Raw genomic sequence first — 16,286 nt, forward strand, 5'->3', positions numbered from 1 at the left:
TAAGACCTGGGTGGATATGTGAGTTAGATCACATGTTTAGACTTTAGAAACTCAGAAGCTGATCAAATATCGGGTTAAATATCGGTGGGGTGGCCGATGTCCGATATTCAGTTTTAAGGCCGATACAGGCCGATACCCATAGGGGGCAGATTATATCGTGTATCCCTAGTCATAATGCCTGTTTAGAGGAGTTTAGGTTAAACACGGCGGTGGTAGCCTGATGCTGTGGGGTCGTTTTGCTGCCAGGTAATATGACAGAATGCTAAAGAGACCAAACTACTTCCAAAATCAAATCAACTGGATGACAGTAGCCCAGACTAAGCTTGGGCATTTATCATATTTTTTATCCTTAAAGGTTTCCATTCATGGTTATAATTTTGATCTATTGCGTAAACCATAAATAAGACAACAAAGATGATTAAAAACTCTGGAAACCGGGTGAATTCTAAGAATATTTGTGTTCGACGTGTTATTTAATTAATTTAATTGTCATTGCACCCTACTTTCCTTTTCATAAGTGGCTACTCCACTTACCAGGCCGGCATTGTAAATAAGAACTTGTTCTTAATGCCTTGCCTATAAAAATAAAAGTATAAAAAAAAAAAAATAGAATATCATCAAAAATATGTCAGCATTATATTGTCATTACACACTCTCTGCACATAACGCATCCCCTTGGGGAGCAGTGGGCTGCCATCGCGCGGCGTCCGGGGAGCAGTGTGGGGTTAAGGTTAAATTTGACTGTATGATCTGGTTGAACTGTAAAGTGCCTTGAGATGACATGTGTTGTGAATTTGGCGCTATATAAATAAACTGAATTGAATTAAGGCTCATTTATACTCAGAAACCAGGTCGTCTGCATGTGTGTCACAGTTGATGCAGAGACGCCCCCACCACTTCCGCAGACACTCTGCTGCAATTCTCCAAAATTGTAGGTGGTACCTTACCGGCTTGTTTTGTTTGTATGACCACCATTGTGGAAAACGACTCATGAAGATGGACCAGCTAGAAGAGCGAGGTGCGCAAGAACGCTGGGATCCTTTTTCCACCTTGATCCCCGCTCTGTTTCGCCCTCATGTCCCTCTGTTGTCGCACAAACTTGTCCCCACTTCCTCACCGCCTCGGCCGTATCTAGACCCACAGCTAGTTCTTTGATTGTCCCTCTTGCGTTGTGGCGCAGACCACGCTTCAAAATGGGGCATAAATCAAAAGTATCTGCAACAAGCTCACTGCGACACACTGCTGCGGGAGGATAACCAGCCCTTACTTCCAAAATCAAAGCAACCAGATGACGATGGTCCAGACTAGGCTTGGGCATTTATCGTATCGTTTAACGTTAAAGGTTTCCATTCATGGTAAGGATTTTGATCTATTGCATAAACCATAAATTAAACAATGATGATTAAAAGCCCCGGAAACTGGGTCAATTCTTAGAACTTTTTATGTTCCATCTTTAATAATTTTTTCCATTCGGTCATTGACAAATTTAGAGAATATCATTAAAAGTTACTACCTGTATTTTTTTTTTCCCAGCGATTTATTATCATTCCACTGTCACAAGAACAGAGCAACGGAATTCGCTCCGTGCATTAACCCATCCCCTTGGGAGCAGCGAGCTGCCATCGTGCGGCGCCCAGGGAGCAGTGTGGGGTTAAGGGTTTTTGCTAGGGGACCCAGAGTGGCAGTCTGTGGGAGTGGGTTTCGAACTCCCAACCTCAGGAAGTTCTATGCTCTAAGCAAAAGGCCACCACCCCCCACACACTATGAGTTGCTTAGCTTTAAACTCATACTTCTTCACGGGACTCTTGTATTCTGCAGAATCTTAATGTATATATTCTTATTTGTGCTTGTGATGCTATGTTGGCTATGCTAAGTAATCACAGCCATTGAGTTACCTGAGAAAGACAGCAAAGGAAAGTTATGATATCACCCATTATGTAGTTCACATCAGCCAGCTCTATTCCAGAGACACATTTAAACTGTTTTATTGATTTGTTCAGTCATGAACTCAAATGATCACGTTTATCCTCAAGCAAACAGTGGAACAAAATCTACAACTTCCTTGAGAATGGAGCTAAACTCTAAAGCCTGAAGCCACAGCTGAAAAATATGCATCTATATTTAGAATTTAGCTTCTGAAATAACAGATCTAGTCAAACAGGTAACAGGCCCCGACGACGTTTCTCCGCTTTACTGCATTTTTGGTTTGAAAAAGCGATAAAATCTGGGGGACAAATTGTGATGGAGTAAGATTTGCCTACATTGCTCTTTCATTCCCTCTATTTTCAGGATAATTTGTGTGTCAGCAGAACGGTGTGGAAGAGATGGCGACAAAGCTTCAACCTCCAGCTCTACCATTCATCTTCCTCCCACTCCATTAATCTTGCCAGGGGGGGAGCTAATAGCTCTCTAAATATAGGCAGGCCAGCTGTGCCAGAGGTGACAGGCAGGCAGCAGGGTGTGCAAAGAGCCACAAAGTCCCAAGGCTTTTGCCTGAGAAGAGGAGGCAATGGTTTATCACCATCATCATCATCATCAGCTTTTCCAGCCCAGCTGCTTATAAATATGAGCTGGCACTGCTTGAAACAACCGTAGCACGTAGCCTCAGCTGACATCATAAACAGCCTAAATGCAGACAAAGACATTTAAGATCTTCTCAGGCAACAGAGAGCGGCCATATTCCATCTGTTGTTTTGCATCCCTTGCAGGAAGCGAGCCAGAAAACATTTGCTCGTTGATCACTGCATCCACCTGTCAGCCCACCCAGCGACGCACAAACTCCCGCATCATGCCACAAAAACAAATAAAAACAAGCTCTAAACTAAAAAGAAAAAAATCTGGCCTCACTTCCCGCCCAATCAGTCCAACCTGCTTCGAATGACGCCGTGGTCATAATGTTATGCCTAATGAGTGAACTGTCAATGTCCTGATAGCGAGTTACGGCATGAAGATAGTGGACAATAATCTAATTCATTCGCTCCCCTCAAACAACATGAATTATTACAGCATTAGCATCAGGTTACAGATGCTCTATTGGCAACAACAAACCGTACGCACAACAAATCTGCTCTTAATGACTTCAGCAAATCATTTTAATGTGCCCAGCGAGCATTCTCTGCTGCTTTCAACAGCAGTATCCTCCAATATATTACTGCCACGCGGAGCTCGAACTTCTGAATTACTAATTAATGTTCAGCCCTGCCAAAGCAGTTGTTTTATGATCCTACCTTTTGATTGAAGTGGTAAAAAAAAATAATTTGTTATTCAAATTGGCTTCCTAACAGCGGTCGGTGAGCTCCCACATGAGGAATCCCACAGAAACGGTTTTCATTCAGGAGAGTTTTAAAAGCAGCTCACTTCATTCCATCCTCCTTGTCCTCCGCTTCATTTTTCTCCTCATCTCTCTCCCCCTCCTTCTCTTTCTCCTCCTTCTCCTTGTCCTCCTGGCTGTTCCGGGTCACTTGTTGCTGCTGCTGCTGCTGCTGCTGTTGCTGCTGCTGTTGTTGCTGCTGCTGCTGCTGCTGTTGTTGCTGTAATTAAACGAGCAGGAACAATAAACATTGGAGTGAGTCGGTGAATTTCACATCTTTAGAACGTTTCATGACTGAGTGATAATGAGATTTGTATCAATTTTAGCTAAATTATGTGAAAAGCTTTGGATTATTATTTAAACTGGAGCTTTCAGAGTAAAAATATTTTTGCTTTTGATGGAAAAATCACTTTTGACCATTAGATCGTAATGACTTGAAACAATTACCGTATTTTTTGGACTATAAGTCACACTTTTTTCATGGTTTGGCTGGCCATTGGACTTTAAAATTTGCCTGTTTATTCTTTCAAGATAAACTATATTGTTCATCTATAGTGTTGTGGTCTTGATGTCATATAGTGGTCTGAATGATTATCACTGCTTCTCAGATGCTCGTTCATGAAATAAAACAATGCAGTCTTTGAGTAGTAGCCTGCCATGCAGCAGTTATCAGAACACAGATTCCATGCATAGAATAATCTTTCAAAAAGGTGGGACTTTTAGTCCGGTGCGACGTAAATATGTTTTTCCGTCTTCATAATGCGTTTTTTGGCTCCGGAGCAACGTGTAGTCCAAAAAATACGGTATTGGACGCTGCCGCTTTTTACAGTTGCCTTTTGTATCTCTGCTTCTGTCGCGGCAGATGGCCGCTCAGACTGAGCCTGGTTCTGCTGGACGCTTCTTCCTGTTAAAAGGGAGTTTTTCCTCTCCACTGTCGCTACAAGCATGGTTAGTGTGAGGGATTGCAGATGAGTCGATGCAATCAACTGGTTTTCCTTATATAGAAACTTTGAATCAATTTGACTGGATGATCTGGTGAACTGTAAAGTGCCTTCAGATGACATATGTTGTGAATTGGCGCTATAGAAATAAACTGAATTGAATAGAAATGAATCTACTTTTGAAGCTATTTTTGCCCTGATGAGACCATCACTCATAAACAGAAATAATATGGACTAATCAGACTACGTGACCTTACATGATATTAATGCAACGTAATAAACTGAAGCCTTTCCTTGATTAGTCCCGCTGCTAACAGGTTTTCTTAACGAATCTGTAAAACCAGCACCTTGAACCATCCTCCATCACTGGAAGATCTTCTGCTAATTCCAGATTTTCCATCAACCATATCTCTTTAAAGATGAGCAAACTTAAAGGCACATCAACGTTTAAGGTGATAGTTTTTTTCCAAACACTCCATTGCTCAGTGAAGATCAAATGATTTACCTTTACACGTCATAAACTCTTGTCAACTGTTATTAAGAGGTGATAACTTCCCATGAGTCATTTTTAAGTTTTATCTGATATGGTGAATCTTAGTTTCACTTTGATTCACACATTAAAAAATCCACTAACCTTTAGAAAAAAAAAAAAAAATCTACAAATTGTCACAAGATGTTAAACAAAACAGGATATGAAAGTTCCGAAATTATAGCGGAGCATTTCTGCTGTATAACTGCACCCAGAACCACTTCCTTTCCAGCTTCCTGCCCGTCTGGGCTATCAGGGTTAGAGTTCATGCTACTACAGCCACACAGTTAGACCAAAAACTTTCAACAGAACTTTAAAGTACATTCACATTTTTCAAACCTTCTACTTTAATTGCTATTTTAGCATTAGCTGCTTCTTCTAATCAAAGAAATAGAAATTCACTGTAACCCTGTAAAGACAAGACATAATTCAAAGCTCCATCTTGGTAAGGGAACATCAAGCCTTGAAGGAGGGCAAATCCGTCACATGGTCTCCTAACTCCATCAACCACAAAGAGAAACATGAACCCGCATATAATCTCCCCAGGGTTGATGTGGTGACATATCATGAAGAAGGACAAACTTTTCAGACCCCATCTTTGTAGAATGTAAAGCGACGCACTTTCACTTCCTCCGCTGTAGGTGTTCGGTTCTGTCCCTGCGAGCTCACGCTGTGAGCCGCTGCACTAAACAGGTGGAGCGAACCTCCAAGTTATGAGCAGGGCTCATTAAGAGAGACCAGGAGACATCGCATGATCAGGAAGTGGGTCATTTCACTAGCCCCTCCCAAAGTTTAGATCTGATGGACTGAGAAGACGCATAACAAATTCAGTTTTAAATTAAAAAAAAATTTATTGGCTCAACTGACTGATTTTTAACACATGTACAATTTTTTTATAAAACATGTAGAAGATCTCACACTTAAATAAATTTTTACCATCTAACTGTTCACGTTGGGTTGCTATGGTAGGTGAATGAGCCATAGCAAACTGCTAATGTTGCCTATGTCACAAACACACAAATCAAATTCCCCATTTACACTACCCTTGAAAAACCGATCCATGCCGAGACCGGTCCGAGTTCGGATCAGTTAACCAGGCCGAGCTCGGTTCTGACGACCGTTTACACATCACGCTATCTCGGTTCCTCGACTCCTCGCCTCCTAGTGACGATCTGCGGTATTACTGCCAGTATTAAGGGAGGAAATCAAGCAGTTGGTGGCAGTAATGCACCTAAAGTTGTTTGTCAACCGCCATAAAACACAAGAAGAAGAAGAAGACGAAGAAGAAGGAGGGAATCAAGCAAATCAAAATGGCGGCGCACATCACATTCAGAAAGTTATGCTTCATTATTATTGCTGTACTTCGGTGTCATTATTTAAAATGTTGCGTGGAGAAGATTTCGATTGTTGTTTATAGTTGAAGAAGAAGCTGTTCTTCTTCTGTTTCCGGGGGGGCATTACCGCCAACTACTGGAATGGAGTGTGAATCGGGGCGTGCAGCCAGACGGAGATGACACGTTCTGCTCATGCGCTCTTGTTATCAGAGAACCGAGCCAGGGAAAAACCGAGCCGAGCCCACCTCTGGAACTGGTCTGCAGTTATCTTGGTCCGGTTGTGTCTAGCTCGGTTCGGTTCAGTTTGCTTTCCATTTACACACGATAAGTTATCTCAGTTACTGAGTCGGACCGGTCTCAACACGGTTTTTCAAGGGTAGTGTAAATGGGGTAAAATTCTTATGTAGGCCCTTATGAGGAAAAATAATGTAAAGGGTTTGAATGAGCTCCAATTAGTTTATATCCTCCAAAAGAACATTAAACATTTATTTGAAGACAGTTTCATGAGGATAGTTTATGTAAAATGCAGAGTTATAACTCCTATGCATTTTATTGGGACCCTGCGAGAACCATCTAAACAACGCAAAGGTGATGGAAAATGATTCAGCACCTTATTTCCTAATAGATTATATCCTAAAGTGTTTGTTTATTAAGGATTATATTTATAATATAATATCAGCTGTGCTGCTGCCATCAACACCTTTGTTTATAGATGTTGGAGATCGGCCTGTTTTTTCAGTGTAGTCCTGTTTCTCTGACTGTGACTGGGACTTAAACGAGAAGGAACAATAAACATTTGAGTGAGTCGGTGAATTTCACATCTTTAGAACGCTTCATGACTGAGTGATAATGAGATTTGTATCAATTTTAGCTAAATTATGTGAAAAGCTTTGGATTATTATTTAAACTGGAGCTTTCAGAGTAAAAATATTTTTGCTTTTGATGGAAAAATCACTTTTGGCCATTACATCGTAATGACTTGAAACAATTTCCGTATTTTTCTGACTATAAGTCGCACTTTTTTCATGGTTTGGCTGGCCGTGCGACTTGTACTCTGGTGCGTTGCAAATTAGCATTGCAAAAATGACAATGTTTAGAGTTTTTAAAATGGGCCTGTTTATTCTTTCAAGATAAACTATATTGTTCATCTATAGTGTTGTGGTCTTGATATGATATAGTGGTCTGAATGATTATCACTGCTTCTCAGATGCTCGTTCATGAAATAAAACAATACAGTCTTTGAGTAGTAGCCTACCATGCAGCAGTTATCAGAAAACGGATCCCATGCATAGAATAACCTTTCAAAAAAGGTGGGACTTTTAAACCGGTGCGACGTAAATATGTTTTTTTCGTCTTCAGAATGCGTTTTTTGGCTCCGGAGCGATGTATAGTCCGATAAATACGGTATTGGACGCTGCCGCCTTTTACAGTTGCCTTTTGTATCTCTGCTTCTGTCGCGGCAGATGGCCGCTCACCCTGAGCCTGGTTCTGCTGGACGTTTCTTCCTCTTAAAAGGGAGTTTTTCCTCTCCACTGTTGCTACAAGCATGCTTAGAGTGACGGATTGCAGAAGAGTCAATGAATCAAAGCAATCAACTGGTTTTTCTTAGATAGAAAAGTTTTCAATCAATTTGACTTGATGATCTGGTGAACTGTAAAGTGCCTTGAGACAACATGTTGCGAATTGGCGCTATAGAAATAAACTGAATTGCAACTAAATTGAATTTAGGGGCATCAGAGTAAAGGGTGGCTGAGAACAAAAGTTATTTTTCTTCTAGGATTATTTTTCTGCCATCCATCCTCTGATCAACTTTGACCAAACCTCTGAATGTTTCTGCAAAGAAAAGCTGCCTTGACACCCTGAAGCTAAAACATTGGAGCAGCTAAAGATTAGCTGCAATACGGGGTTCAATAAAGTTTTTTTGAGGGGAAATATTTTTTTCCTCCAATATACAACTATGCATGACACTATGTTGGTCTATCACATAGAAATCCTGATAAAAGACACTGATAGTTCATGTTGCAAAGCGCTGAAGCTCAATACATAACGTTTACATTTTTCATCATGTTCTAAACGGCTGGATGTGATTGAAAGTACGTTTTTCAGCCCGACATCCAAAACTGATCCTAATCTTTGCTCCAACTCCCTTAAAACGTTCAAATCAAAACATTTATGGCAGGAAATCATTTTTCACGCTCTTCCTCTGCAGACATACATCTAGCTTTCAGTCTATAGAAAAAAAAGAGGAACATAAACGCTGCTAGATCTTAGAAAATGTGTTTAAGAATTGAGAGTAACCAGAACTGCAATAAGCTAGTAGCTGCTTAGCTTTTAGCTCACCAGCTGTAGTGGTACGCAGACCCTAAAGTAAACATGACCACACTCCTCAGGCTGAACTTTCAACAGTAAAATATTACCAGGGATCTCCCTCGGCGCCGGTTCCTTCGCACTATGTTCTTGTAGTTTTCATTCTTTTTGGTCAGGTAGTAAAAGAGCACACACTCTGCCACCGTCTGAAATGCAAATGTAAGATGACATTTCACTTCCTCTGAGCACAAACTTACTGTAAAACAACAACGGAAGAAAAGGGCCAAAAAAAAAAGAAGAAGAATCATACCTTTCTCTCTAGAAATGAAGCTATCAGGCCAAAGTTTTTAGGATGCTGGATGAACCTTTAAGAGGGGAAAAAAAAGCTGATCAGAGAAAAATGACTGAGTTTTGTAAATGATTAGACATTTAAATCATCTTAGATGCAGCGGGAAACACCCCAGCTGACATGCGCTGGTCACAGCGAGTGTTTGTTTGGGGTGAGTGTGACCTGAAGAGGAAACTAAAGCTCTTTGTGTGGGTAACTTAAAAGTCACCAGTTTTACTGTGTGGTCCTGATTTGATTTGCAGCTCCAAACCTCCTCTCAGTTCTCACGAAAGGGGAAGATTCACTTCCTTAGCAAAAAAGAAACAACTCACTGACCCTTTATCAGCTACTCAGATATCACAGGGAATAACACTTTAAATTTTGTGGCTTAAGGTCAGCTGCCAAGCTGTGTAAGGAGCATAACGAGACTCGTGTGGCATTTCCACAGTTTGACCAGTAATCAGAATTTAGAAGAAAAAGCCTGCTTTGCTCACTTCTCCCGGAAAGTGTCCCTCTCCTGCTCGCTCCACATGTTCATAACCTGCCGGTCCTTGTAAACCTTCATTGGGTCGTCCATCAGTCCGTTCATGTTGATGAACTTGATGCGCTGCTGCTCAGCGTCGAACAGCATAGGAGGGATGACCGCCAGCTGACGCATTTGCTTCTCTGTGTTCTGCACGTGGATGAGACGAGAAAGAGAAAGCAAAAATCCTCAAGTCAACAGACTGGTCCTAAAAGAGAAACGAATTCTGTTTACAAAGACATGTTTGAAAACGAATGCATCCATGGGAGAGGAGCGCTGTTATCTATTCTAGCTTTAGAACAACATCCCTCTAGGAGATCAAGACTGGCTGCCTTTGAATTGCTCTTAATTCACAAAGAGAGCCTTGTGATTGTTGTCCAAAACTTTTTTTTTTTGGCACAATGTGGTTAAACCTTTAAATAAAAGTGTTTTTTTGTGTAGCCATGACTTAATATTGCACAGTTTAATTTGATGGAGTTAAAAACAAGCCTCTCCCTGCTTTACTTTGCTGACTAAGTAGGTTATGAAATGCACTGTGATCGATATCGATGCTTTGGAGGAACATTACAGTGACGCCTCGCTTAGGTCCAATTGGCCGCATAAAATTCCTCCAACATTTTTTAAATCTGAAACCTTCAGATATGTTAAAGCTCTTTACATCAACGGCATTTTCTCTCAGGACTGAATCATGACAACATTTGCAAATCTGAGTTGCCAAACTCTTTCCGTTTCAAATTCCCCAGTTCTGCCAGACACAGTTTTATGTTCTTGTTTTTTTTTTTTCTTGAGATTTTGAACACATGCACACATATCTGCAGTTAAACTCAAAATTATTCACACCACTGGCAAATCTAAGTTAACAGCCATCTTTAATAAACTTGTTTTTTTTTTTTACGGATGGTAGTAATATTAACGTTTTGGATTGGTCCACATCGGAACTAATGATTGGGGTGATGGAAAGGAGGCCTTCCAACCTTTAACCCTTGAACAAATCAAAGATACATTTTCTAAATAGTAGTGGAAACATGCAAAAGGCTGGTCGGCAACAAGGATTGTTTTAATGTAAATAAAAACCCTTTTTATTTATTTTATTTATACCAGGCTTTATAAATAGTAAATAAAAATCTGAAGATTAAGAGTTAAAGTCCATGTATTCATAAAATAATTCATCTATTAATGTAGCCACTGAAATCAGGTTATTTTACTTTATTCTTGTGTTTTATTTTTAATAAAAAAAAAAAAAAAAACAAGTTACCTGGTTTAATAACGATAAAGAAATTGTAAGGATCTATCAATCAAAGTGCTGTGCAGGCAGATAAAACTGACGTGTTATAATTTAAAGTTAAAAGAAGATAATGAGCTGTTGTAGGTTCCAGATCTGCTCAGGGTCCCGCCCCTTCTTATGACGTCAACATATGGCAACTCCACTCAGACGAACTGTATTGCACCCGTAGCCGAAAGAAGAAAACAAATTATTCTCAGTCTTGAAGAAAATCACTGTGTTCTAAGACAGACTGAGCTCTGCCATTTAACAAGGTTACAAAACAAGTCTCAGCTTATTTTTATTCTTTTTATTAAGATCTGAGGACAGGAAGGACAAATGGAACATCTCAAAAATAACTTTCATAGAGATTTTAGACAAAAAAGTTAGTTTTCTTATAGAAAGCTAACGGTTTAATTTTAAAAGTAGTGTAGCTTAATATGGCTAACTGACCAAGCTGAAAGAGGCTAACCTGTTAGCTACTGAGCACAGCTAGCCACAGTGCTACCCAGCGCTCCCCCTTTATATCATGGTCTAACAGTTACTTTGTTCACCATGAACAGATTTTTTCTGTTGTTTTTTTATAGACAAGGTAAAACTTCATCGGTCATTGGACACGCTTACGCTACAGATGCTCCCGACTCGGCGCCGCGTGATGTTTTTATCTTTGTCTGGGCAACCACCAAGTTTCACATCATGTGGCAATGTTCAGCCAATCATGTAGAGTAACATCAATTGCATGCGCACGGCCGGAGCAGATCTGTTAGCTACACCGTCAAAATATTCATAAGCACCGCCTCCCTACAAGTTCTGTCCCTACAATCTGATTGGGTCCCGGTTTCTAGAGGGACAAAGTGATTAGACGAATCCCACAACAAAACTCTCCTGGTTCCTGAAGAAAATTCTTCTGGAGACTCAAAGAAAACTTTTGGTTATTTGGTTTAACACCTTAATTATGTAATACTTTTATACCAATAGGAAGTTTAAGAGCCTTTTAGAGTTAAATCTATTCATTTGCAAAAAATTTATTAATTTTTAACCGAACCATCCATCCATTTTCTGTCATGCTTATCGCTGCTGGGGTTGTGAGAGGTGCTGGTCCCTATCTCCAGCTGTCTACGGGCGAGAGGCGGGGTACACCCTGGACAGGTTGCCAGTCCATCTCAGGGCAACACAGAGACAAACAGGACAAACAACCATTCACACACACTCACACCCAAGGAGAATTTAGAGAAACTAATTAACCTAACAGTCATGTTTTTGGACTGTGGGAGGAAGCCGGAGTACCCTGAGAGAACCCATGCATGCTCAGGGAGAACATAACTCGATGCAGAAAGTCCCCGGGCAGGGAATCGAACTCCAAAACTTCTTGCTGAAAGGTAGCAGTGCTACTCACTGCTCCAATGTGCAGCCGTTTTTAACCAACCACTATTAAATAATCATTAAATGAGTATACAGACTATAAATTATAACATTAATACTCTGAGAATTGACTCTTGAGTCAAAGCTGTATAAATATATGTATATATAACTTGTTGCTTTAAGAAAAGAACCTTTGTGAATATACTCCCTCAAGAACTCCTTAAGGGGCATGGTTTTTATTTTTTTATACATTTATGCCATTTATAATGCACCCAAAATGACCATTTTTCCTTAATTCAAACACTTGCTTATTGAGGAACATTTATTTAAAAAGGAAAACAATATTTGTTCTATGAATCTATTACTGATGAAATCAAAGCTGCTGGCGTGGAACCTTTACAGCTGGACAGTCTTTGGTGTCCAAAACTTGGAAACTTTAAAACTAAGATAAGTTAGGTCTTTGACAGAGAGGACAGAATCCAAAACTGCACCTAATTCCAGCCCCTTATATTGATCTGGAATGCCTGAGCATATTTCCAAAGACGGAAAAGGCAGGTTAGCATTCAGAACAAAGCTTACCTGGAATTTTCCTACTGTTGCAGACTTGCAGGTCACCCAAAGAGTTGCCAAAGGGCAATTTGGGGAGGGGGGGGACCGACCAATTTTAACAGAAAGGGCTCACCTCATGCTCTGATATCCCATCAATGATTTCGGAGACTTCGTGTTCGCTTCGGGCTGCAGATGAGGTCAGTCCGCCTCCTCGCTGCCCGACACGGCTGCGGACGCAGAGAGACAAAGTTTATCCCAGCCATCCTCTAAAACGGAGCTGGTTTCAAAGCACATCCGGTCTGCTGTGTTCATCCCACCTCTGCATCCGTTCCTGCATCTCCCTCTGCTTGCGGATCTCTGGGAACTGTTTCTCGTAGTACTCCCGCACCTTGCTCTCCTTAGCCCGGCGCCGCGGGTTGTTTTCAATGCGCTCCACCTTCTTCTCCCAGGCCTCCATCAGCTGGTCATAGCGCTGGCAAAACTTCTGCTCCTGGGAGTTCAGAGAAAGAAAAGGATCTCTGCAGAACTGTAGCATTTCTTTTGAATGAAACATGCAGGACTGAGGGGTCATTAAATCTGGAGTGCAATAACTGATTGCACTCCAGATTTAATGATTTTGACATGCCAAATGTTCTATGCAGAGACATGATTTGGAGCTCTAGCAGACGGCAAGGCGTAGCTTTTCTTCCTCCATGAAGCAACCTATTAACCCTGGTGGAGACCAGACCCTCAGCGGGCTTGTTAAACTACAGGGCGATATCTCTGCATGCGAGACTACCTCCCCCACTTAGACACACTGTGAGGGAAGATACATGAGGCAGACACCAACATGTCACAGAGTTTGATTCTTTCTCGCTTCCAATACGAGTTAGCAGATATGCAAATTTGACAGAACAGCCTGATTCACAAAAATCTTTTTACTTTGGCTTTTGTTTCCACAAACACTGCCAGGAAAAAAAAACAGAAAAACAACAAATGCACCACATGGTCACTGCAGTGTTTGGCAGAAAGAATGAATCCAGAAGACATCAAACTATTTCAGCCGCAGAAATCTTTTCTACTTGTTTTCTGCAGCTGTGGTTTCCCCCGCGGCTTAAAGCAAACACAGACAACAGATCACCAACAGAGCCTCATTTTCCCTCCTTGGCAGGTCTAAAATGGCCACTCGCTTCGAGGAGCAGCTGGCCCCGTTTCACACTAGTCATCTCTCACTGGCTGAGTCACACCAGGAGTTTTCTACTTACCCACTGCTTACGAGCGTGATTTCTCCTTTTGAAATACAGGATGAGCTTCTTCCTCATGGCGTGGTTTCTGCATTGATAAAGCAAGAAAAACAGGAATAAACCACCATGAAGAAGTTTATCGGACATCCAGTGGTTGGACTGCCATTATGTCAATCACAGGAGAATGCAGTTTTGGAGTTTTTTTTTTTTTTTTTTAAGTCTTGGTTGATTTTGTATTTAGCCACTTTTACTATGATGCCTCTCAGTAATTAACCAATACAAAATGCACAGTTTTGGTCTAATTTAACTCAATTCAGTTTACTTCTATAGCGCCAATTCACATCACATGTCATCTCAAGGCACGTTACAGCTCACCAGATCATCCAGTCAAAATGATTCAAAGTTTTCTATCTAAGGAAAACCAGTTAATTGCATCGACTCATTGACTCAAAGGCAATCTCTCACACTAAGCATGCTTGTAGCGACAGTAGAGAGGAAAAACTCCCTTTTAACAGGAAGAAACCTCCAGCAGAACCAGGCTCAGTGTGAGCGGCCATCTGCTGAGGACGACTGGGGTTCAAGGAGACAGAAGCAGAGATGCAAAAGTCAACTATAAAAGGCGGCCCAGTCCAGGAAACACACAGCCAGACAGACGAGCTCCGAGCCAACTCCCATGTCAGAGGATAAAGAGAGCACATCCAGTTAGTCACAGTCAGAGAAACAGGACTACACTGGAAAACAGGTTGATCTCCAGCATCTATAAAAAAATGTAAGTCCCTCTGAAAGCACTGACTGAAAAAGAAAATGCACAAATCTATATAAAATTGGGAAGTTCAAAGCATATATTTCTCAAATGTAATGTGTGTGTGTTTCCAAGACAGGGGCGCCTTTTACAGTTGCTTTTTGCATCTCTGCTTCTGTCTCCTTGAACCCCAGTCGGCCTCAGCAGATGGCCGCTCACACTGAGCCTGGTTCTGCTGGAGGTTTCTTCCTGTTAAAAGGGAGTTTTTCCTCTCCACTGTCGCTACAAGCATGCTTAGTGTGAGGGATTGCAGATGAGTCAATGAGTCGATGCAATCAACTGGTTTTCCTCAGATAGAAAACTTTAAATCAATTTGGCTATGATCTGGTGAACTGTAAAGATGACGTGTTGTGAATTGGCGCTATAGAAATAAACTGAATTAAATTAAAGTTGTAGAAGTTTTTAAAATTTTGTTGTCATTCAGAGGCCTTCATTTCATTTACATACATATATGTGTTTTGGCATTATTACCCAGCCCTAGATGATACTAAGCACAAATTTAGAAGACTGAGAAAGACTCAAAGTGGCTATAAATATAGATCTAGAGTTACAGCAGCTTGTTTAGGTCAGGGTTTCCTAACCCTGGTCTTCAGGGACCACTGACCAACATGTTTTACGTGTTTCCCTGCCTCTTAGCACCTGACCTGAGTAGAAAAGTGATCAAAGGTTTTTGCAACATTTCATGGCTGCTGAGGAGGTAATGCAAATATTTGAATCAGGCGTGGTAGAGCAGAGACCGATCTAAAACATGAAGGGCAGTGGACCCCGAGCAACAGGGTTAAACGCTAGTTTAGATCAAAACAAGTGTTAAAACGAACCAGTCAAAAACAATTAGGCCATTTTGCAAAGAATGAGGAAAAGTAGGATAAAGAGATGTAACGTGGGTAGAGATACAGCCTGAGAATAATCTTACTCTTGTAATTATAAGTGATCAAATAGAAATTAATATCAATACAAATGATGTGTTTAAATCTGTATACTCATATACACAAACAGACAGATATAAATAAGTATAGTTGGTCCAATTCAGAACAAAAGTGGACAAGAATCAAATACAAGTTTTTATAATTGCTTTCATTTCATTTAAGCCTTTTGATTAGAAATTACTTAAACAAATTGGACAGGTCATAACTTATCTGATTTTCATATACAATCTATGATTACATTTGTTTCTGACTGATGTTGGATTTTGCACAGAAAACGCCAATGAAGCCATTTCCATGTTCTGGTTTTTCCCTGAAAAAATGGAAACAGGCTTGGTTTATTTTCTACCCTTGAAACCTTCCCAACCCCCTTCTTTACAGACTGAATAGTAAATAAGAAAACCTTATATTACACCTTCACATAAACGGGGGGAAAAAATGCCTGTCTTTTGAGTGCAGACGCTCGATAAACTCAATCTTGCTTCTGGGCGGAAGGGATAGCAAAGGGAGCCAAACTTTTAAAACTCGTCTGTGTTGGGAACAGCCAGACCCACAGCTTCAAATAAAGGTCAAGGCCAGTAATCTCCTTAGGCAGCTGCTCGGTTCATCTCTTTCTTTGCAGCAAGACAGAGTTTTATTCCTGACACTTAATCTGTCACTTGTAAGGTCATGCTCTCTACTGATTAATGTAATCTTAGTCTAAGTTAGACACTTCGGCTGAGCCGGTGGTTCCCTCTGGACGGAGGCAAGGACACGCCGCTAAAACAGCCGTTATCTAGAGGTTGGTAAGAGAACTGACAAATAATATAGCATTAATGCACTGGAAAAACAATCTAAAAATAACAAACTTCTTAAATTAAGTGTATTTATTCTTAATTTTAGTAGGTAAATTAG

At 40.7% G+C, this 16,286-nt stretch overlaps 1 protein-coding gene across 2 annotated transcripts in view; it reads right to left on the reverse strand.

The window, feature by feature from the left end:
* ncor2 (nuclear receptor corepressor 2) overlaps window positions 1-16,286 on the reverse strand; it is a 145,108-nt gene that overhangs the window by 52,240 nt on the left and 76,582 nt on the right. For both annotated transcript variants that reach the window (XM_015370063.1, XM_015370061.1), the window contains exons 9-15: window positions 13,689-13,755; window positions 12,762-12,934; window positions 12,578-12,671; window positions 9,244-9,422; window positions 8,732-8,786; window positions 8,532-8,627; window positions 3,358-3,530 (exon numbers count right to left, since the gene is read on the reverse strand). In XM_015370063.1, the coding sequence (XP_015225549.1) occupies window positions 3,358-3,530; window positions 8,532-8,627; window positions 8,732-8,786; window positions 9,244-9,422; window positions 12,578-12,671; window positions 12,762-12,934; window positions 13,689-13,755 (837 nt within the window). The remainder of the gene's footprint in view (window positions 1-3,357; window positions 3,531-8,531; window positions 8,628-8,731; window positions 8,787-9,243; window positions 9,423-12,577; window positions 12,672-12,761; window positions 12,935-13,688; window positions 13,756-16,286) is intronic.

The sequence above is a fragment of the Cyprinodon variegatus genome, unplaced genomic scaffold (genome assembly GCF_000732505.1).
Source record: "Cyprinodon variegatus isolate N-32 unplaced genomic scaffold, C_variegatus-1.0 Scaffold41, whole genome shotgun sequence".
In the NCBI taxonomy this organism is placed as follows: domain Eukaryota; kingdom Metazoa; phylum Chordata; class Actinopteri; order Cyprinodontiformes; family Cyprinodontidae; genus Cyprinodon; species Cyprinodon variegatus.